Genomic DNA, 24,706 nt, shown 5'->3' with positions numbered 1-24,706 from the left:
TTTCCGCTTAAGATCGGTTTTCCTAGGATAGCGGTGCCGTCATATAGCAGCCGTCTCCATACTAAATAATACGGCTAAATATGGATGTCGTAGTATTTGTATGGAGACGGCCGCTATATGACGGCACCGCTATCGGAGGAAACCAAAGCTTTACTCAGCCCCGCCTCCCTCCTCCCCCCTCTAATCCTTGGATATCACACGTGGACATGCTGCTATAATAACTATACTAGAAAATATATTAGCCATATCTTAGCTATAATTTACTGTTGTACTGTACGGAAAATTTCAACTGATTCCTATTTTATTTATAACCCATCCCATATACCTAGCTAATCCTTACTTGTATAACAATAAAGAAAAGTACCTACTTAATCTGGGCTAGCCAACTGTGTCACAGCAAAGTAGCTGAGACTATTGCTAGTGTCTTCATCACTTAGGTTGGTACACTTAGCAATATCACCCTCAGAGATGTGAAAAATACTTTATAAAAAGTATTACTCAGAATATCCGAATTGAAGACTCTTTATTCTTTGAAAACAGTGTGTCAATCAGTCCTCTATCTAAAGTGAAAATTTCTAGTTGTTTGCTCATATTAACCGGAAGGATGATGGTTTATAACGGACAAATTTTAAAAGCATTAATTTAGATTTATAATGTTTTACAGCTAGTATAATGCCTCTCGTTAGTGTGATAAAAACGTCGTCGTGATAAAAGTATTTTGTATTTTGAAAATAGAAAATAGGTCCCAAAAACTATTTCAAATAAAATACAAAATAGTTTTTTTCAAAAGGTATTTAAATACAAAATACAAAATAGGTATTTTGCATTTTAAATACAAGTATTTCAAATAAGTCACATCTCTGATCACCCTAAAGAAACTAATAAAGTAAGTATTTTTTTAGCTATTTTTATACATTCAATGTAATATTCCTTATGCAGTCTGAGGAACAAAATAGATCCAAATAATAATAATAATAAATCAATGTACAAATGTCAATCTGGTTCACTGAAATGGCAACATTAAGTACGATTCCCAACGAACCGGTCAACGGGCGGAGTCGCCACGCATTTCACAAGCATTTCACGTTTGTACTGTACGTCCGCAAGCCGGTTGGACGGACTCCATCGCTTCTGCCATACATTGCACATTGAAAATGCGCTCCGGCGCGGCCCGTCACCAGCCGGTCGGTGAGAATTAATTATGAACTAAAAAAGCTTGTAATATAGTTTGGCCAGGCACCACCAGGGACTGTCTCATTTCAAACATAGACAAAGAGAATCATACTGTCTTTGTCTTACGCTAGTACTAGCACCCAAAAGAAAGGGATGAGTATAGTATTCTATGGTTCTTATTTAGGTACTAGCAAATTTGGTTTGCCAGACTATACAAGTCTTGCAATATTCTATGACAAGCCTATGGAGTACCCACGTCATGGAATAATACTCTTAAAGAAGTCAAGGGTCAAATAACAAAGAGTGGCAAGAAACTGGATACAAATGGCTACAACGGGTGGTTAATTTTGTTTAGTTTATTATACCAATATAAAAGCATATCAAGCAAATTATCAAGACGATTCAACGAGTTCAGTGCTTTTTTTTTAGTAAATATCATGGAAAATTGAATAAAAAAAAAGTGAATTATTTGTCCGTTTTTACGTTGGAAAATACATAATATTTTATCATGTAGCAACACTAGCCGTAAAGAATCTATCCACCTTTGCTTTGGTTTTGACCAATCACACTAAAGAGTTATGTGCGATGGCGATGTGTGATTCCTTTCTTTCACTCTTGTTCTAATAAAATTTAGTATAAAGTAAAATAAACACGGTTTATAAGACTTATGTATTATAAATACAACACTAATTATAAAAGATCGGATTCGGCGGAATTTGATTTGAGTACGTGTGAACCATATAAAACGTGAGGTAAGTTCACGAATGAAGGTATGAGGTGTGTGATTATTGAAAGTAGGTAAGTATTTGATGGAGTTGCATGTATCATGACTAGTTTCTTGCGTATTTAAACGATTTATTGTTAGTATACCGTAGCTACATCTTTATAAAGAAGGACAAGTAGAGGATGTCGCGATGTTTTATCTGAATGGTCCTTGCTAAAAATATCAATCGGCTTTTTCTGCCTTAGGTGGAGAACCCTGGACCGCTGATGGAGACCCACGTGTCTTCAACCACTGCAGATGTTCCAGACACGCAGGAGGTAATTGGTTCACATGGCAATGTTGAGATAGTGGTTGCAGTGGAGAAAGTAGAGGAAGACATACAGCAGAAGGCAGATTCAAACTCACAAGACAATGCACAGCCTATGATGGAAGAAAGTAGTCCTCCCTGCAGCCAATCTACAAAGACGGATGGCTTGCATAAGTCACCTCATAAGCAAGAACCATTACAACCGCCTACAAGCAAAGAAATTAATAAAACTGCTCCATCTCCAATTAAATTACAGTCAACCAAGCAACCTAACATACAAACAAATGCAAATGAAAGTCTAACACCCCAAAGTCAACTCTCAGGCAAACAAGTTGGAGTTGTTACGCAAAATGCTCCTGATAAAGAACTACCAGCACGAGCAGATGTTGACTCTACATCTCCAAAAGACATCCCCATGGAAGTTACATCTGATGAGGTCGATAATAAAAATGATATGACCTTGAATATTACTGTTGATAGAGATCCTTCTAATGAATCGCAGTCAGATATGACTAGTGATGCAGAAAAGGAACACAATAAAAGTATTAGTAGAGAGTTGAAGTCACTTATTAACTCTGCTAAAGAATCCAAAATTATTAGTGAATGCACGAAATTGACTAGCAAAACAAGAAAATCTGCAAGAGCTGCTCTTGATACTTCAAGCACTAATATAAATAATACTCCTGAGGCTGATCGTATTCAGGGCAACCGGCGTAGTAGCAGTAATTCCCAAAAAAGCAATTCAAGTGAGAAATCAGATAGGGTGGGAAAGAGATCTATGAGGTCCCAAAACCCAGAATTTGTTCACAAAGTCAGAAAATTCCTTAATTCAGTCACAGGAAAGTTTCAAAAAGATGCTGATTCTGATGAAAGCACTGTATCTGATGAAGAGACAGTAGCTCCAAAAATGAAAGAAAACGCCACTGACTCCTCTCCCAGCAATGCCAAGAACCGAAATCCTAATCAGGAACAGGTTTGTTGGCCTCGCCACCATAGTTTTGATTATCACACTTTAACCTTATTCACATTTCATAACAAATGTTTAGTAGTTCAGTTGCATAATTTGTCACTACCCTTTTCTCCTTTTCAAGTGTTTACATTAGATATACCATGAACATGATGAACATTTTAGTCTGCAGCCAAATAATGTGCAATAGTATCTGAATACATGATCTTGTATGAATAAAACAAACATCCATGGACTTACTTTTACTAAAAGTCAATATCTTAATGCATTAAATCAATCAAGAGAATAGGGGACAACCGCTTCCATGTTAGACATAGACTAACTTTCCTCCCATATCACAATAGATCAGCGATGGTCGCAGTGATACATAGGCTTTGGAGCCTTATATAGCCCCTAACTTTCCTCCCTGGATATTAACATTATAGAAAGTATGTTCACTTAATTTAATGTATTTTGACATAGCTATGCCCCTTCATTTGCTATTTACGATTTTTTTATTATTATAAGAGGTAGAAGTAAAATGCCATACAATTTTTTAAATGCTTCTAACATTTTAATAAATATAATTCGAAAAAAATCAAATGATCAAGGTTGATATTCATCACATTTTGTCAAAATATTTTTAATAATGTGGAAAATGGGGACTTAGTTTGCATAGAGAGGCAGTTTCGGGTCAGTCATCCACTTTCATCTTAAGTAGTAAGAAGTTGTGATAAATAGACAGTAACACATATACGCAAGATATTGATTTAAATAAAAGGTTCCAGTTGTGTAATATCCTGTAAATCATAACAACTCTTCAACCACTTGTAAACAGCCAGAAAAAGTAGTGCTTCACTGTCTTGTCTGTGTCAAGTTTTATTACTTCTGCAACAAGAAAACGATTCATAAATTGTGATATGAAAATTACTCAAAAAAAATGTACTTTTTTGCTGAATATGTATTTGGTAGTTCAGTTCAGTACTGCTACTGCATTCCTAGTTTAATAGTACTAAAATAAAACATTGAGACTTTTAGACCTACCTGTATTAGTACTAAGTAATAGTCAATTTAAAAGCAAATCTCTTTCAAATAAAGAATTAAATAAAAGAGGTTTCCATTGTATTATAAATTTATAACTATTATAAGTTACAAGTTCTCATAAAAGAAGCCGCTGATCTGTACCTAAACATAGTATTTAATATCAAGAATCTGTAGTCAGTTAGAATAAGGCATTGTATTATTCTTGTTTGTCATTCTAATTTATTCATGACTTATTTGTAGGTCCAATCTCAGTCTAAAATAGATGAAAAAAGTAACAAGCTTCGTTCAGACCCATATTGCTGGAGATGCCATTGGTCCATTGACATGAATGATGGTGAGAAGACACCGCAGCCTCCGTTGAAGTGCACCGTCTGCCCCCGGGCCTTTCACTACAGATGCCTTACGGGCTCCGAGAAAAATAAGATCAGTTCTGAAAAGAATTGGGTGTGCTCCGAATGCATGACTGTGTTACATGCAGAAAGTTCCGAGACCAGGTATTTATGGCAACATTTATTTTGTTTATATAATAGAATTAACATTCACAATTAACCTTGAAAAGCCTCCTTACATTCAAAGTTTACGTAATGTTTGCTATATTTCCTTTCCTTCTTCAGAGGTATTTTACTCCACAGTACAAGACTGTTTTGCTATGCAGGGCCATGGGTTGAACAATCCGGACACTAGTAATAATAACCTAACCTCAAAAAAAAAAGTTTGCAATTAATTTTTAATTTAATTTATTTGTTATTTATTTACTTCTCTTATTAACCTTGAATCCCATAATTGCCCTGATCTGATTTCTAACTGACCAACAGCTCCTAACGTCCTAACCAAAATCATGACTTTACTTCGGTTTTTTTTTTAACTTAGATCTGAAGATAAGATTAGCAAGGAATAGAAAAAAAGAAATAAGTCATCAAAGTCATCATTTATTCCATAAGTTATTGTTAAATTAAGATATTTTGCCTTTTCGGCAAATTATACCTACCTGGTTTAACTGTGAAATTGTATGTTTCAGATCCCTTGCAATGAGAAAGACAACATTAGGAATGCTGTGTGAGCTGCTGAAATATTCTTTGCAGCGCATGACTGAAGTAGCTGGGGTAACTTATTCCATTATTTTTGTAATATTTTTACAGTACATACGGTGCTACTTTACCGCACTAGTGCGGTAATTGCCACAATATGTGCCTATGTCGAAAATTTCAAGGGCCATATGTACTGTTAAACGTTGTACTATACACGTGCGAAAAGGCAATTCGCAACTCGTGACGATTTAAAACACTCCCTTCGGTTGTGTTTCAATTTATCGCCACTCGTTGCAGATTTCCTACTTTTCGCACGTGTATCGTATTGTTTATAGGTACATATGCTGGCTGCTGGGAAATAATTTAGTTTGTTATTTACGTCATAGTTAATTTATGCTAAAATCTTATACACGAACATGATTAGAACTTATGCACTATACAGGGTGACATTTGAGTCGTGATCAGTAATATGTTTTTCTAACTCCATAAACAACGAGCAATTTAATGCCCCTACTCTTACTAAAATCAGATAAGATTTTTTTAATTTTTTTGTTTATTTTTTTGTCATTTATTTTACTTTTACAAGTGGCAATGTGGTATTTAAACAGCTTTGTAAGATATTTCAAATGAAAAAGTAAGTAAATTTTATTACTAACTGGGACAAATGACAAAATTGATGTCAATGACAGTTCCGATTCAAAGAGGCGATTCAATTTACTAATTTAAATATCTTAATAAGCCGTTGTAATATCCTAAATCCACTTATAAAAGTAAAATAAATGACAAAAATAAACAAAAAATAAATAAAAATCTTGTCTGATTTTAGTAAGAGTAGGGGCATTAAATTGCTCGTTGTTTATGGAGTTAGAAAAACATATTACTGATCACGACTCAAATGTCACCCTGTACTTATGTCAGAAACTAACATCGTGGATTGTTATCGCGTTGTATGCATTTGTCTGTTTCGTTTGCCGTATTGACAAAAACAAATTAGAAGCAGAGGTAGATAAATAATTCAAGGATGATAGAATTATATTTTTATTAAATTGGTAACTTTTTAGCCGCCCGTTGTTATGGTTACGGTCCCCTGGTTCACTCTTTAAATTGTGGGTTTTATGGCAATTAAACTCACCAAACTTGCTAAAAAGTTACAGTTGTTTTAGTTATAAGCTCTTTCCATTAGGCCATCTACCAAGCATTAGTTTAATCTAATACTTAAACATTTCTTCTAACTATGATTCTATCGGTTGTGTCCTGATGGGACAGACCTTTGAAAATAAATATTATATAACACTGTCTAAATGTCATATGTACATGGATTATGTGGTCTCAAGAATTTGTCCAGCACCATCCCCTTAGTTTTAATTATCATTTAATATTTTTTATAAATTTCCAATAAGCCTTAAGCTTGCTAATGCGAATTTTATAATTAGTATCTCTTGGAATGTGGACTAGAACGACACTTGTGTTCAACAGTTACGCCTTTTTTGAACCGTAATTATATTTCTAATTATACAAAGTTATTTTTGAATATTAATTGAATCCTCGACAATAAATGCTGCTTGTGTAATGAAAGCGAATTAGTATTTTGCGTTTGGCAATTGCAAGCTATTGGAGTATTTTGTGTTACTTTACTTGCGCCATGCAATGCAAAGACCAGCAACAACGGAGGCGGGGGCTCGCGCGGGGGCGGGCGTGGGGCGCGCGGGGGCGGGCGCGGGCGCCGTTCGGGGCTCGGTGAAATGACCTTGCCACTTATCTGCCTGCCGGGCCGGGCCTCGCTGGCGGCGCGTGACGCACTCGCCCCTCTCGCTCGCTCGTCGACTCGATCGATATCCGCGGTCGCTGCCGCCGTCTCGCTCTGTGCTAATAATAGCTGAATGCGTAGTAAGCTGAGCCCGTGCATACCCTGCACAGAAGCGGCTTGCCGTATTCTTAATTCACCGCTGTGCATGCTTCCTTTTGTTATGACCTAACTATTTATAGTTTTTGCGCTTCATATAGATATTAAAATATGATGAAAAGGGGGATGAATAAGAGAGTAACTACTTAAAACTATCTTTGTTATTTTCGTGAATTTAAGATGTAAAATATTTATGTTTATTCATCAATATTGATTTGTAATAATATTTGTGGTATTTATAATACACTGTAAAAGTGGGTTAGATTAAACGAGCGTATTCTTGGGAGCGTTACTTAACTTCACAGTTGTAAATAGATTTCCAAGTTGTTATTGAAAGGAGTTCTGGACATTATTCAAGGTTGGTTTCGAAGATAACATGAGCAAGAATTATAACTTCATAATAATTATAGTGTAATTATAGTACAGTCAGCAGCAGAAGTGGCGACAAAAAGGGCTCATAGACATTGGCGGTCTGTTCTAATGTTCGGCACGCAGATCACGTTTAGTGTGATAGGTATTCCGCGTAGGTACCTACTTACATCTGCTGCTGTCTGTACATAAGCTTCACGCGCTCGCGCTGCTTTGGCCTTATGTTTGTTTACTCTTAATTCGGGTTCTTAGCGCAAAGTATGGTCCCATCACGCAGGAATAATGAAATTTGTCATGCATGTAGCTTAGCCCGGTATACGATAAAAAATAAAATATTAACAAATATGTCTATGTATAAATATTCTCCATTAAATCTGTACAATAGTGGTTTATTTGCCGTGCCATCAGGTTGCTTAAATTGTGATTATTACGTATTAATGTGGGAGAGTTGATCTACTGCAAGCCAGGTTCGAACAATCAAGCTAGCTAGGTTCCAAATTCTATTAGGTACATATCGATAGAATACAAATTTGAACATGTACACACAAATGAACAGTCAGCAATACTATTTGCTTAGCCCTTGCATACAAACTTCTATGCAGGAGGTCACTTTTCTCTGCAGCTGGCCATACAATATTTGGTTCATAGAGTCTCACGAGGATAAGTTTAATATTAAGCTCCATTATTGAAAGAACATATAATTACTACATTTGCATTCGATTTTGTAGTGCATAAGAAAAATAAAGCTTTCACTTACTTCATAGACACAGCCATCTCTGTTTCGATGTTTGTTTTTCATATGTTACAAACTTACAAGCCATGTTATACAAGTAAGCACTAGTAAAGTTGATTCTAAAATTCCATGTTATATCTTGACTCTTCAACACGCATATCCACCGACCAAATATGCCATTAGGCTCACTCAACCCTTGTTTCCAGGCGGAACCGTTTCTACAGAGCGTGGACCGCTCGGTGTTCCCCGACTACGACAAGTACGTGGTGCACCCCATGGACCTGGCGCTGATGCGCGAGCACATCGACGAGGGGCTGTACGGCAGCACCGAGGCCTTCCTGGCCGACGCGCACTGGATACTACACAACAGTATTATATTCAACACATGTAAGCGTCCAAGCTATCTGGCGTATACACAGCTGTAGTATATTATACAATGTTGGAGGAAAAACTTACCCACAGCTTGTAAGTCAAGGAGTTATGTGCTTTCCTAAAGTAGCACAAAAGAAGACACTAGCATAAGTAAAAATGTCAGATCGCTCAGCACAATGATCTTTTAAATTAAAAGAAAGCTTCACTGTTAAATTTGCCATCATAATCTGTGCCTTCACGCTTTGGAAGTACCTACCTCAGAATTCACAGGGTTGCAGGTTGTATTAATCATCTTCATCTGTGTAAATAGAGCAGTATTGGGAGATAGTTCATAATGTCAATTATAAAGAAAATTATCTATTTGAGGCTTCCTTGCAAAACTACATGGATTCAAATTAACTGTTAACTAGTAACCCAACTTTGAATTAAAAATGAGTAGTAAGCTACAGAGTTTCTGTTTTTACAGTTTTTATTTTAGTTTTTGGCTAGTGTATAGTGGATAGTGTAAGTTCCCGCACCTGTAACCCCGTGGTAGGTATGATTGTTAGCTACATTAGTTATCGAACGAGCGAGCGAAGCGAAGCGAAGTTCTTACATTCAACTTTGAACACGCGGCTGGCTAGCGGCACGTCCCGGCATTTCGATGTTTTTAAGCTGAACTGTCAGAAGATAGTTTGATACACAATAACTTAAGTAAATTTGTTCTAATATAAATAAAATTGGGTAAACGTGTAGTCGAGGGCATTATATTTTAGTCATTAAATTATGAGCAGGCTCGATCAAGGGGTTATTGAGCTAGAAGAGCTTAGAAGGCCAAAAAGCTGTTTGTGAGGTGTCTTGCTGTTCTGGACATTCTAGTCATTTTATTTGCAAGAAAGTATGGTCGAGTTTGGTATCAAATGAAAGTGCTCGGCTTACACTTGTAGGTATAATATCGTTTTTAAATTTACCATTTTGAAATAATTAGCAAGATAAAAATAAAATAAAATAAACATAATATCAGGTATTTGACATTTGACAGGAAATATTTCGGCTTACCACAGTATCAGTTAAGGGCTCCACAGACCTTGCAATAAATCATACGCGGTTTTCGATCCTTTGACGACTGCATTCAATTGATATTTTTGGCGAACCGCGAGTTTTCAGTTCGGGGCGAACTACTAGTATTAGATCGGGAGCGCCTGTGTGGTGTCCAACATGCTGGCAACAGCACAAGATGTCTGGTTGAGGTGATCTGTGATATGAATAGTTGTTGTTTGCGTGTGACAGTGCAGTCGAAGCTGACGACGACGGCGCGCGCGCTGGTGCGCTCGTGCCGCGCGGAGATGGGCGAGATCGAGGCGTGCCCCGAGTGCTACGCCGCGGCGCACGCGCGCCGCCCCACCTGGTTCACCGACGTGTGCTCCACGCCGCACCTGCTGCTGTGGGCCAAACTCAAAGGTTCGCTCTATCATTAGGGACGCTGGCCGGTCACAAGCCGCCTCGCGACCCATTTCACGGGCAACGGGCATTTTCACTTAACTGTGCACCTTTAACGGACGGTTAGCAATCGTTACGAAACTGACGGTCAATGTCAAATCCCATACATTTTGTCAGGAATGTAACGGTTAGACGTTACTGAAACACGACTTAAGTCGCGCTTTAAAATGCAAGTTAAAATGAAAATGCCCTCACACGCTAGTCTTCCTAGACGAACAAACGCACGCGCGGCCAATATATCACGGGTGAATCGTGTTTACACAGACCGAGTTGCCTTGCGCGACTATTTCCTCGCGAGACGGCTAATAATACACATTTATATATAATATCATTTGCATTTCCTGACAGCGTATTAATACCTACTATTAATCGTTAAAACAATGTGTGAAGTCAGTTTTAAGGGAGTTGGTACCAATGGTACCGGTACAAGGATACTCTGACGCAGGGTGCATTCAATAACCGTTTAACATTTACTATGACGTTGTGGTATCTTAAACCCTAAAAATAGGCTAGTCTAGTCGCCTTCTTAATTCTTATACAACCTATTATACAAATCTTATATACCTATGCCCACAATAGCTAAACTCTGATTGTCGCACGATTGAAGCGTGTATGTGGAGACTATTTATCATTATCACAGAAGGGTCCTTATACACAATGAGCATCCCCTACTCTGATGGAAAGCCACATTTATAAAGTAATTCTAATGTAGCAAAACGTTTGTTTAGACCGCTAACATAGTAGATATTACTTTCAACCTAATTAACCCTGTCTTTCTATAGATGACACACATAATCGTAGTAGATCTGGACTAGGTATCCTAGAGTGTTTCTCCAAATGCGAAAGGTGGCATTACAGTTGTTTGTTCGGTTGGCAGGTTTCCCGTACTGGCCGGCGAAGGCGATGACCGTGAGCCACGCGGGGCTGGTGGATGTGCGGTTCTTCGGCGCGCACGACCGCGCCTGGGTGCCAGCGCGCGACTGCTACCTCTACTGCGAGCGCGACCCCAACAACTTCCGCACCAAGCGGCAGGACATGCTCGAGGCCATGCAGGTACGGCGATCCACTCTGTCTGGTTGCTCATGCGGTTATCAGACTGAAGAGCGATCCGATGTAATGACCGCCTCGCCATGGCCATTGGCCCTTCCAACATCTTGGGCGTGCTTGTTCAGCGTGCACTATCCGTCCTCCCTCCATTATCTCCGAAACTACTAGGTCTAAAATTAAAAAAAATACACAAAATAGTTCTTTACCTATAGTCATAGATGACAGGGAAATTTATTAGAAATATGCAGTCAAGCGTGAGTCGGACTTAATGTACGGAACCCTTGGAACGCGAGTCCGACTCGCACTTGGCCGGTTTTTCTTACATTCAGTTGATCGCATGCGTTCAACGCTGATGTTGTAGGCCACTACTAGGTATTATAATAATTATTAAGACGAGTGTAATAAGTGTTACATGTGTGGTGTACGCGCAGGAAGCGGAGCAGCACATCCGCAACATCTCACGCAAGTACGGCAAGTTCGCGCACGCGCCCTACCGCACCATCTTCGAGCCCTCCAAGCTGGAGGAAGCGCTCAAGTACATGGTAACAACATCCGCATTCATCTTACTCGCATTATACATACTGCCAATTCATAACTATCGTACATACATTTTGTCTTATTTTTATTAAGAGGCTATAGACCGTCGCGTCGTCAGTGTCTCGGCAAGTCTCGGTCTTTGTCACAAAGTTTTAATCTTGGTTTCAACTAAACGGCAAAAGTAATATAAGTATGTAATATAAAATGTATAGTGCTGAATAACATATACCGTCACTTTTCAGATACCATCGTTTGACGGGCAAGTGCGGAGCCCGGTGCGGGAGAGGCGGTCGAAGACGCCGGCGCGCGCTCTCAAGAGCCGCTCCAACTCCAAGGGATCGAAAGATGACTCTAATGCGGGGTAACTACCTCCAATCAATGATTTATAACGCAAGATAGGTTATGGGCGTTCCAAAATTGAAGCGCTTACCTTGTGACAAATTGCCTTTAGTCGCGGCTGGACAAGCGAGAAATGTGCACGTGCTAACGAGCTCCCGCAAACCGAAAGAGAAAGAGACAACCTTATGTTTAACAACGAGTGTGACAAAGATGGATGGAATGAGAAAATTAATCAAAAATAACAGATTTCTTCGTAGGCACAGAAATAAATATGGAAGTATTTTTTGTGCTTCTCAAGTATGAGTATAACCTATCTATGGTTATATAATATCATTGCCTCCAATGTCTAGGTTCAATAAAGGCAAACTGGTTCTTTATCCAAATTAACGATTTACTAGTACCTATGGGAAACGAGCACATTCTGTCTAAGAGCGGAGCGGCTGTCATTGATAATACATATATTTTGTTCCCAGGGATGCGGTAAGCGATAGCGAGCAAATGGATACCGAAACTCCTAAAACTCCTAAAGCAGAGAAAAATGAAGATAAGGAAGGAAATGTATCTGCTGGAAAGTAAGCGTCATGTAATAAATGGAAATTCAGCCGCATGTTTTCATAAAGCACGTGGTTTTATAGATTAAGTATCGCAACGCTTCCTTTTGCAGACCCCAGGCGGCCACTCGAAAGCGGGCTCGTTCCGAAACAAAGGGGCCCGCTGAGAGCAGCCTCAAAGAGAAGCGGCGCCTGCTCGACACCCCCGGCAAGGAGCCGGCGCCCAAGAAAACGGACTCACCCGTGGTCAGCAGCAGCAAAGAAATCGGACACAAACAAAACGAGTCGGACGGAGCCGCTTCCATCGAGGCCGCCGCCGCCGCGCCCGCGCCCCCGCCCCCGCCGGGTGGCGCCGCTCCCCTCACGACCGACGCGACGCCCAAACCGAATAAGAATCCCAAAACTAACAATGTAGTCGCGTCCAATAAAACACCCGCTAAAACTGATCTACCGAAAACTAATGACAAAGAAAAAAATACTCAACAAGGAGAAAAACCTGTTCCACCAAATCAGAGAATTTCGAGGAGTAACAAGTCGTTGAACAACATCGAGACCATTGAACTGGACGAAAATAATCCGACTACGACTACTTCAAACGAAACGTCCGCGCCGCCCGGAACAAATGCAGCTAAACCTAATCTTAACAAAGTCTCCCCGAAGGAAGCTGTTACTGTAACTAAAGCCAATGAAAAAGAAAAAACTACAGAATCTGCTGTCCTTATCAAAATTAATGACAAGGGTAACAAAGATGCTTCGTTGACTATTACGGTAAACGCTAAAGACAAACTTACCGAAGCTGCCACTTTAACCAAAATAACTGATATAGTGAAAATGACTCATAGTAAAAATAAAATAAAGGACAAGGATACTGAAAACACTACGCCCAATAAAGACGGGGGGAAAGAAAAGGTGTCTACGGTTACACCTAATAAAAATGCTGCAAAAACAACGCCAAGTACCAAAAACTTGGGTAGCGAAAAAACAAATAATGATGGCCCTACAGTTCCTAATACAACTACTGATAAAACAGTAAGCGATTCCACTGTCAGTACTGATACTGGAAAAGTTAACGCGAAAGAGGGTACAGATAAAATTGCAGATAAAACTGCAGATACTAGCACAGAGAGTAAAAAGATTGTAGTCGATAAGGAAAAAAATGCTTCTGCAAAGAACGCCTTTTTACCCAAAGCAGGTACTTCTAAAGCGATCAAAGCTACCAAAAATCGAATACAATACGCCGATGACACAAGCCCGGCCGCAATGGCTCGCAAAGTGCCAAAAAATAACAGTAACAGCGACGTGTCCGCCGGGGCGGCGGGGAGCGGCGGCAAGGCCGCGGCCGCAAGCGCGGCTGACGCGCCGCCGGCGCCGCTCGCGCCAACCACGCCGCCCGCCACTCGCTCTTCCAGCGCCAGCAAGGCCACGCCAGTTACGGTGGAGGTCAACCCCGATTCTAGTATATTCACGCCTACGAGCACAGACAACGTGCGCAACATGAAAGAGGCGGTAAACAAACTACAGAAACTGAGAAGCGGATTCGACCCGCCGGCAAATCCGCAAGTCGGTAAAGTCGGCGTACGAGCTTTCGCCAGAATGACGGCTCCGCCCGAGAAACAGGCGAAACCCAACGATGTTGTAGTGGAAATTAAATCGGAACCAATGGAGTTCGAAGAGTGTGATGCTCCACAAGAAACTTGTACCGTCCTGGATTCTCTGCGGCCGCGACCGATCGCCCCGGCAGTCTCGGCTCCGAATCTGCGGGAAGTGCGTATTAGCAAAGTGATGCCGATACCGGCGGCAGCGAAGAAGTCTCCGAAGCCGCCGGACGTGAGGCCGCGCGCCAAAAAGACGTTCCCGCAGCCGAAGAAAGCCGACGACGGAAGGTCGGAGTTGACCAACAAGAACTCGATGGTGTACATCCCCATCCAGCCGCCGATCTCGCAGTCGCCCGTGCGCGCCGCGCTCAAGGCGGTCAACTCCGCCACGGCCACGCCTCCGCGGACACCTACGCTCTTCCCTACTACCAACGGTGAGTCTTCCAATCTTTCAAAGAGAGTGGAGATGACTATAACCGCCTTCTCGTTGATTTGTGATTCGCATTAAGAGCCAACAGGAGTGGTCATTCCTCCATACAAACGTACTCGACTGTTTCCTCCGTGGGTTTTGAAGCTAGAGCAATGAATTTTTCAACACAGATTAATATTGTCAATATCTGTGTCGAACCGTTTTGCTTTTTTTGATATTTTTGTTTTTCAAGGCGCTAGAGCCCTTCAAAAATTGCCAAAATTGCCTAATTGACTATGCCGCAATGAGAGGCGTGCTATTAAAAACTGACATCAATTAGCCAAAAAAGCAAAACGGTCCGACACAGATAATGTCATACTCGTAATCATTTAGATTTCCAAATTTGGTTACGATTGGTTAAGTTTTGGAGGAGGAAACAGTCGAGTACGAAACCTCGATTTTTGATATTTTTACGCAGGATTTTTCGCCTTGTCCTTATCGCACTAGTGTTAGGAGCCGCTTCCGTTAGCGAGACGGGTATATTTACCTAAAATATTTAAATCTTAGCTCCTGTTGGCTCTTAATTTTGTAGTGAGATGACATTGGTTCTTTATAACTATGTTGTTAATATTGCAGTGAAGAGCGTGACGTCGATGGCTCCGCCTCTGCTGCCGATGGCGCCGCCGCCGCTGCCGGTCACCACGGCGACGGCGACCAGCGCCGTGGCCGGCGCCATCCTGGCGTCCGGCTTCCCCGCCGTGCCCACTACCGTGCACACGGTGCCGCTCATCACGTCGGTCAACGGGCAGTGGACCTTCAGCTTGCAGCCTGTCATGTCGGTTGGCGCTGGCGAGGTTAGTATGCATGTAACTTACGTACGTACGATCATGGAGAGTTAAGCTTTGCTTTCCTCCGAAGCTTTGCTTTTTGTATCTGTGTTGTGTAGATGAAATGAAATGAAATGAAATGAAATTTGTTTATTAATAACAATTGTTACATGTCAAGTAGGTACAATATTACGTATTCAATAGAATATAAATTTTATTAATTTGAATTATTATATCGGCTATTTCATTATTTTTTTTAACAATTACCTACTCACTAATCGGCTGGCTAAAAAACTCGTCGTATGAGTAGAATGCCTCCTGCGTCAACCACTTCTTAAGCCGAACCTTGAATGCCGAGGTGGAAGTTGCATCTCTTATCGAACTAGGCAGGCGATTGTAAATCGAGGGGCCTAAAAAGTATACAGATCGCTCTGACTTGGCGAGTCTGTGAGGTTCGGCGACCAGCCTATTGTGGAGTTTATTACTGATGTTAAGTACGGAGCTAATTTAATTTAATTGGTAACCTGGTCTGGGCTGAAATACAGCGCTGCAGTGTCACTCATGCTGAGTTGATGCTGGCAGCATTATGCTGACGCCCAAACCATTTGTCACAGCAAATGTTATTAAGTTACAATAGTTTGGTTAAGTTTTTAGATAATAGGTATACCTAATGTTTATAGGTTAAGTAACTTCTTTTTTTTATATTGTGTGTCATGTATTCGCTGTTGTGTTGTGACAATAAATACATCTTCTTCTTCTTCTTCTTAAAGCGGTGCCGTCATATAGCGGCCGTCTCCATACAAATACTACGACATCCATATTTAGCCGTATTATTTAGTATGGAGACGGCCGCTATATGACGGCACCGCTATCCTAGGAAAACCGATCTTTAGAGCGGACGGCGTTGTCTATAATTTATAGGTCAGGCTAGGTAGTGTTTAGCGATAAGTGACAGCATCATATCTGTTGTTTGTAGTGCCTTATTCTGTTGGACAATGTGAGAAAAAAAGGGTGTGTCATTCAACGGAGTTACACAGTATCATTTGATAGTTCTTGACAAATATTTACTAGTTCGGTCCGCTGCAAAAACATTGTAGCTACCTATATATATGTTGATACTCTACACGGTAAACGACATTATTTCTTGTACTTAGTGACTAAAGTTACTAATCCAAACTATAATTATAGTTCTGAACATAAATGTAAGTAACTATGTGTCCTTTATTACTGAATAAAGATATTTGTATTTGTATTTACTTTAGTATATAGTGAATAGGTATTAAGCCCTTGCTACACGGTCGCCGACAAGCCTTCAGACCGCGTGGCCTTGGTCCGTCCCGGACCGTGTAGACAGTTGTTTCCAACAAAATTTGACCAAAACTGACCAAGGACAGACCAAGGTCAGACGGTTAGAAGGCTTGTCGGCGACCGTGTAGCAAGGGTGTTATCCGTAACTAAAGTAAACATTGTGTCTAGAGCATCACGTCGGCGACGGTGAACGGCGTGAGCGAGCGTGCGGCGGGGGGGGCCGCCCCCGCCCCCGCCCCCGCGCCCTCCGCGACGCAGCCGCCCGCCCTTGTGCCCACGGGCGCGCCGGGCAACCCTCCCGTCCCCGACGCGACACGCGAGCCCGCGAGCGAGGTGAATATCAACCCTCCCGCCCCCGATGCGACACGCTCGCCCGCGAGCGAGGTGAATATCAACCAGCCGTTACACAATATTGATACATTTGAATTCTTTTATAATAGGCTACATGACTATTTTTTTTTATGGTATCAATCGATCGGGTTTGTTTTTAGGATCAAATGTCTATATGGGACCCATTGCATTAAAGTAACACAAAAGTCAGAAATTGTAGTCAAAGTCCGACAGTCGCACTTCACTCGCGAAACGCCCTATACAAAACGGCCAGAGGCCGTGACGTCATCGCCCACGTTGTAGTATGGACAAAACAAGAAAATTGCGTTTTTGTCGGTGAAATATTGCGTTTATGTATATAGTTGTTATACAATTTTTTTTTTGGTGAAATGTAAGGAATCGAATGGTACCCTTACTTTTGTCGTTTTTAGAAGTTAAAAAAAACTTAAATTTTGAAACTTTCAGGTCCTGTATTTTTGTAATTTTTCAATATTTTATTTTAATATCCACATTATTGTGATAAATTGCTCGTTTGCTATCTATTTTACTAGATTTTGTTATTAAATTCAACATGTGTCAACATCCCTATTGTTGGCTCAAACACGAGATGTTCCGTGATTATTGAGACAACTTTAACAACACCATTTTGAAAGTGTATATGAATTTCCAGCTTGTACCTCTCATTCCAATATACCCAATTTTTCGAGCTGAATTATGAAAGAAAAAGTAACTGAATTAACGTCGTTTACAACCCAGCATGTAGTTTAGGTATAAACTACATGTTGGGTTATAAACGACGCACAACAAAATTTCTTTGCAACGTTTACCAAGATTAATGGCATTGCCAGGCCCTATCTCACTGCCTTAACTAAAATATTACTAATTCATACGAAGATAAAGATCAATCTAAAACCCTCTCAACAATCTACAGCTTCACAAGGAAGTCACACTACAAAGAAGATTGTTAACCCTTAAACTGACTACCAATATATTTTTCTATAGATGAATACCAAGGACCGGACAACCCTTTCCTCGACTTACCAGTTGAAATTCCTAGCCCATTCATTTGACTATCCCTGACCAAAAAACTTACTAAACAATAAAGCTAGCCGTTTATAAGGGCTACTCTAACAATTTAGCGCTTTTTATAAAACTTTCCCTATTAAGCTAACTTATATAAGTGGCCAGTATTAAGTAATTGACATTTATGCATAATATTATTCCGAGTACATCATAATTAGTAGACGATCATTCGCTATAGAATGCAAAGTAATGTGTGATTTATGAACAATGTATTTATTATGCTAAAAGCGGGCCCTTTCTTATAAGGCTAATCATTATAAACGCAACATGCTTGTATTGGTGAACGGTTGATAGGGTTTTGTAAGAGTGTTTGGATACCGCTTAATCATATATATTAGCGCTTAAAAGCAAAATGAAAGGGTTTTGTCGGGCAAAGGGTATGGTGAGTTAAGCCTTATCATAACCCGTACAAAACCGTTTATTAGGTAGGACCGATGAATATAATAAGTAATAAGATTGATGGTGCAGCTGCCACCGCCCCCGCAGCTGCAGCAGCGGCCGGCGCTGCAGCACCCGCTGGGCGCGGGCACCGAGATCGGCGAGGTGACGGCGCCCTCCTCCGCCGGCCCGCTCACCGCCAAGCTCAACCACAACTCTATCAAGGTAATGTATCGCAAGCTCCGTGTCGCAGCAGCACTCTAATACTGTTATTGTATTATAGTCTTATGCAACCTATGTGTGTTTGATACTTTGGTACTTTATTAGTTGTGTATTTAATATTCTTGTTTATGGGCAGCGTTTGCACGCGCGTGTCTACGTAGGGAACCAGAGCTGTGCATGTGGCGCCGGCGTGTACGGCTTCAGTGGCGAGAGACCATCAATACTTTTAGCACGGCGTGTGGCGGTGCGTCCAGCGTCTAAGGAGTTTGATCAGCGTGCGCCGTGCACTGAGGCTGCTCGTATATGTTTGCGTCGCCGCGCTGGTTGCCGCCGCTCCAGTGTTCACTCATCTTGCACCCTAACAAATGTGGTTTTTATACGAATGGTGCATTAACTCTGGTACCCTGTTTCAGCTAGCGGAGTTCTTCCGCCACTTGCTGGAGGAGTCGCTGGTGCGAGTGGAGGACCCCACGGCGGAGACGGCGGCGCTGCGCCTGCAGCTGGAGCAGGAGCGCTGGCGCTACCAGCACGAGCTGGCCGAGCTGCGGCGCACTAACGGTAACACACACACCTGCTGGAGGAGTCGCTGGTGCGAGTGGAGGTGCTGTACAGCGTTTTACAATTTGCGTTATTGCGTTATTCACAAACGTCTGTACAGTGCCATATAAATCAGCTCTCAAATTTGCTTTAATTTTATTACGCGTTTTCGTATTCCTTTGCCTGTCCTCTCATCATTTTTTTACCGTTACGGTCTGAATGGCCGCCACAGTCAGACCGTAACAGTAAAAAAGCGGCCAAGTGCGAGTCGGACTCGCCCATGAAGGGTTCCGTATTTAGGCGATTTATGACGTATTAAAAAAAACTACTTACTAGATCTCGTTCAAACCAATTTTCGGTGGAAGTTTACATGGTAATGTACATCATATATTTTTTTTAGTTTTATCATTCTCTTATTTTAGAAGTTACAGGGGGGGGGGACACACATTTTACCACTTTGGAAGTGTCTCTCGCGCAAACTATTCAGTTTAGAAAAAAATGATATTAGAAACCTCAATATCATTTTTGAAGACCTATCCATAGATACCCCACACGTATGGGTTTGATGAAAAAAAAATTTTTGAGTTTCAGTTCGAAGTATGGGGAACCCCAAAAATTTATTGTTTTTTTTCTATTTTTGTGTGAAAATCTTAATGCGGTTCACAGAATACATCTACTTACCAAGTTTCAACAGTATAGTTCTTATAGTTTCGGAGAAAAGTGGCTGTGACATACGGACGGACAGACAGACGGACAGACGGACAGACAGACAGACATGACGAATCTATAAGGGTTCCGTTTTTTGCCATTTGGCTACGGAACCCTAAAAATGAACCTTAACTCATTCTATTCTCTATTGCGTGTTATATAAAATAGTCGTGGCTGTCAAAAGGTTAAGAATTTTTAAGGACCCCTTATTCCTATCATCTTAGAGTGCCTGTTGATTGATTTTTCTAAAAATGTATTACGGTTTCAGAGGTGGCGCTAGTGGAGGTTCGAGCTGCGATGGATAAGGAGAAAACGCGCGCAGTGGCCGAGGCGCGCCGCCTCGCGCACCACGAGCTTGAGGTCGCCGTCAAGAGTGCCAAGTCCAAGCAATGGTGAGCTTGAGATCATACTTGGAGTTTGAGGCATGATTATCTAACATCAGTTGCTGACGTCGGTCAAGTGTACCGTTATTCCCCTATGTTACATAACGGCCGTTGTGAGAAAGTGGTATAACACTATGGTTTATGACACAGGTGTGCCAACTGCAGCCAGGAGGCGCAGTTCTACTGCTGCTGGAACACCTCGTACTGCGACTACCCGTGCCAGCGCGCGCACTGGGGCCAGCACTACGCGCACTGCACGCAGCAGCGGACGGTACACATTTAAGCCAGTTCCACTGCTCATCTACCCATTACAATAGTATATGTGGATACCTTTTTTTGTACGGTGGTTTGTGCAGTGTCTTCATATAAATGCAGATGCTGGTTATTCTTTTTATACCATACAATGTTGACATTTCAGAATGCCTCCTCGCCACCCACGGTGACCGCCAAAGTGACTTCGGCAACCACCCGAACGTTGAACTCTGAACAAGCACAGAATAAATCACCTGTTGCCGGTAAGATTTCGAGAGTTCGTTTCGAAGGTATCTCATGAAGAAAAGGAAAATCAAATCAGTTCTAGCATCCGTTTTTCTTTGACGTGCCGGGTCTTTATTTGAATGGGGGTGGTGGGCGACAGATCAATTTGTCTTTGCACCTTATTATGTCCAGTAAAGTGTCACGCTTACAAGTTAACTTCCGGTCGCAGTGAGCGTGGCGGATGAAGGCAACGGGCACGCGGCAGCGAAGAGCGCGGGCGGCTCGCCGCAGGCCGCGGCCCCGCTGCACGCCGCGCCGCTGCTAGCCAACAAGCAGGTAAATAATAAATAACTTCCGCTTCATACCCGATGCTTAATTCCGTGAGCTTCCGAGGCTCATTTCCCTGTTGTTATACAGATTTAATACTTTTGACCAAATTTGAACCGTCCTAAGTTTCAATCTAATTCGTACCTTTTACAAACTACATAGAGTAGCATTTCTTTTGTTTCATTGTTTTGTAAAACATATGCAGTTACTATTCAATCTTTGTTTAGTTAAATAAAACACAGTTGGTAGAATATATACTTAGGTAGGTTATACTTAAGCCGTGCTTCAATATATGCGATGAATATTTATTTAACAAATGCTACTTCGAATGTCGCGGTCGCACTAACGTTCGTCGAACTTCTGTGCGTCGGCTAGTAATTTGTAGCAGCCTAATAACATTTTAACAACATTTTATTTTTATTTTATTAACATTTGTAGCTTTGTGCTTTCGACTAATATTTGTCGCACGCATAAAATTCTATTGCACTACCGTTCATCGCACATTTATTGTTCGCAGTTTAGTAGCGGAGCCAATGTAGACAGAGTTTGGTATAGAAACTTAGAACACATAAGTATTTACACGAGTGTATTATTTACAGCTGATGAATAACGATGATAACGCACCGAAGCGAGCAGTGACATCGGGCGGGTTCCTGATAGTGGGCGCGGGCGCGGCGCCGCGCCGCGACTGAGCCACGCTCTCCGGCACCGGCGTCTACCTCCTCCCCTGAACACAGCCCGCGACTAGACAATGGTGCGACCCGAGCCTCTTGAAACGCACCGAAGCGAGTAGTGACGTCGGGCGGGTTCCTGATAGTGAGCGCGGGCGCGGCGGGCGACGCGCGCCACCGCTCCGTCACCGGCGTCTACCTCCTCCCCTGAACACAGCCCGCGACTAGACAATGGTGCGACCCGAGCCTCTTGAAACGTTTTATATTGGCATCGATTCCAACTTGAAACTTCCTTATTATTATTATTTAAGATAAACTGTACAGTGATTTACTAACACATTGATTTGGGAAATTACGTATAGACTAAGCGAACTCGACTGACATTGTGTAAAGACGGATTAAGTGAATTGTGATGGCTCGACGGAGCTGCGGCGGGCGCGCCGACGCTGGAAGCGGCCAAATGCTAAAGCGGCCCTGAAGATAATTGGTAGTACATAATTTGGTTTTTATTTTTTTCTGTAAATTTGCGTAGGTATATTTAAAGAACGTGATATCGTTCAGATGATTTACTGATTTACTCTAAAAACACTACATATATGACTATAAATTGTATATGTTTCGCATTATGTTTTATCGAAAAGTTCAAAATACAGTAGAGTCCGGTTACAACGACGCCCAAGGGACCGCTGATGTTACGTCGTACTAACCGGACGTCGTACAAAACGAACTGCCAATTTTAATATATTTTTTAATCGAAATACTTACGTCATTTTATATTTATTAATACTTATGCGACAATCAAAGAAAAAAAACATTTCCTTTAAAATATTTATTACAACACTTTGTCTTAAATGGAGAGACGTGTGTTTAGAAGAAGCCACTTTTCAAGGTACGCGAAGTCAACTCACTCGTCATCCGCAAATTACTCGAATCCCGTAAAATAAAAAGTCGTAATTCTTGGGGATCTAATCCAGCTGACGTGGGTTTAGATTTCTTTATTTCAAGATGAAAATTACACTATAAATTTGCTACATTCGTCAAATTATATTTATCTTCTCATCATGATCGTCAAAAAATACATTATAAATTTAATATAAAAAAATCACTAATTTATTGCACAATAAGTGTTATAAAATGAATATAAAACTAGAATTAAGTACAACTAATACTAAAGCTAAAAAATTAAAAACGTTGTTTTATCACACAGTTCCTATGTCCATCTCCTGTGTCCATAGATCAGCTCGAAGGTACCTACCAAAATATTGCATTGTACCTAACTTATGTACATAATTATGTATGTGAAGTTTAAGCTCAATTGAATAATGGGAATTGGGTTTTATTTAGTTTACAAGATTACGAAAAGTCACATGACTATTTCATCTTGCTGCGTATAGGCAAAAGGGGGAGGGGAGTTAGGTGCGCGGGACGGAGTAAGCTTCTTACCAACTATTTATTTGTTTCGTTTCGTCGTTGTAACCGGACTTGGCGGACGGATTTTGAGTCAATTTCCGTCGTTAAAAGCGATCGGTCGTTATAAGCGGAGTCGTAATAAACAGTTGTACTTTCATAGTAGCTCGTACTAAAACCAAATACTGCCTATACTTACGTCGCTATAAGCGGTTGGTTGTTATATGCGAAGTCGTACTAATCGGACTTTACTGTATACTGAAGTATTTCCTAAATAATTAATAATTTTGAATTTTTAAAACGTGTATCACACACTGGATTGTAATTATACGATACTTTCATAGGTTTGTATATATATAATTAAATCTATAATGATTCGTTAGAGCAAAAACCTTAGAGGCTATATCCTCTAAGGCAAAAACAGTGTCCATCTAACAACTTGTGCATACAAAAGTACGGCGACATACCAATCCGGTATATCGCGCCGTGCGAGCGACGGGCGCGGGTGAGCCGACCTAAGCGGCCACGTGGACGCATACTTAGGTATGGTGATTTCTGCCCGACTTAGTTTACTATAATGAACATGAGTAGTTCCTCGTAATTGCGAATACGAGTAAATTAGTCTGCAGCTACACGCTACATACACTGTTTAGTGTCCTATTAAATACTATTAAGACTGCTAATTTTTAAGTTGACTCGAAATGCATAGAATATTTGTTTTGTTGAATTCAGTTATTCTTACTCATTGAATGCTGTGGATTTTAATTTGAAAATGTTGATAGTCAAATAACACTTGGTCTCATCGCTTCACGTTTCCATGAAAAACAAATAGTTCAGTGTTTTGCTCATTTCTATTGTAGTTTTGGTATCGCCTTAGGTCGTCCCATTCGTTTTTCGTCAAGTTCTTAAATTAGTCCTAATATCTGGGTGACCGAGCTTCGCTCGGAAAACATATAATAACTCGGAAATGCGCGTTTTCCCAGAGATAAGACCTAGCTAGATCGATTTTTCGCCCCCGAAAACCCCCTATATACCAAATTTCATCGAAATCGTTAGAGCCGTTTCCGAGATCCCCGAAATATATATATATAAATAAATAAACAAGAATTGCGCGTTTAAAGGTATTAGATAGATTCTGCTTTCGTCACGCATTCTACATTGAAAGCCACCGACGATTGTGACGAATGTAGAATGGGTGACGAAAGCAGAATAGGACTAATTTAAGAACTTGACGAAAAACGAATGGGACGACCCAAGACGATATCGTAGTTTTGACCAACGATTAAGTACTATATTATTTCGTGTATTGTAATTATCAAATCGAATTATGATAACTTTTATTTTATTTTTTTTATTTGAAATAATCATTAATTTCTTATCTTATCCACATGTAACTTTTGATTTGGTTTAAAAAAATTTTAAAGAATAAATATCTGCAAGGATTAGTATATCAGGTACTAATTGTCTTTTAGATTCAATAAAGTAACAGTCC

General features: G+C 40.8%; 1 protein-coding gene across 1 annotated transcript; it reads left to right on the top strand.

Annotated features, from left to right (window-relative positions):
- Positions 1 to 1,719: 1,719 nt before the first annotated feature.
- Positions 1,720 to 21,828, top strand: LOC134660656 (MYND-type zinc finger-containing chromatin reader ZMYND8-like). Its single transcript, XM_063516432.1, has 20 exons — positions 1,720 to 1,925; positions 2,143 to 3,177; positions 4,435 to 4,688; positions 5,213 to 5,297; positions 8,434 to 8,614; positions 9,869 to 10,039; positions 10,956 to 11,131; positions 11,557 to 11,667; positions 11,905 to 12,023; positions 12,475 to 12,573; positions 12,666 to 14,581; positions 15,193 to 15,410; positions 16,860 to 17,024; positions 18,573 to 18,707; positions 19,118 to 19,262; positions 20,218 to 20,341; positions 20,483 to 20,603; positions 20,751 to 20,847; positions 21,039 to 21,145; positions 21,736 to 21,828. The coding sequence occupies exons 2-20, from the start codon at positions 2,164 to 2,166 to the stop codon at positions 21,826 to 21,828; spliced, it is 5,331 nt and encodes a 1,776-aa protein (XP_063372502.1). The 5' UTR covers positions 1,720 to 1,925; positions 2,143 to 2,163.
- The last annotated feature ends 2,878 nt before the right edge of the window (positions 21,829 to 24,706 follow it).

This window comes from Cydia amplana, chromosome Z (assembly GCF_948474715.1).
Source record: "Cydia amplana chromosome Z, ilCydAmpl1.1, whole genome shotgun sequence".
In the NCBI taxonomy this organism is placed as follows: domain Eukaryota; kingdom Metazoa; phylum Arthropoda; class Insecta; order Lepidoptera; family Tortricidae; genus Cydia; species Cydia amplana.
Note: the sequence above shows the minus strand (reverse complement) of the source record. Positions and strands in the feature narration are given on the sequence as shown.

What these genes read in the sequence shown, in the direction of transcription:
- LOC134660656 (XM_063516432.1), top strand. Translation starts at nt 2,164, where the DNA reads ATGGAGACCCACGTGTCTTCAACCACTGCAGATGTTCCAGACACGCAG. An exon ending in TGTCGGTTGGCGCTGGCGAG is followed by an intron (nt 15,411 to 16,859) that starts GTTAGTATGCAT and finishes CATTGTGTCTAG; the next exon opens with AGCATCACGTCGGCGACGGT. An exon ending in ACTGCACGCAGCAGCGGACG is followed by an intron (nt 20,604 to 20,750) that starts GTACACATTTAA and finishes TTGACATTTCAG; the next exon opens with AATGCCTCCTCGCCACCCAC.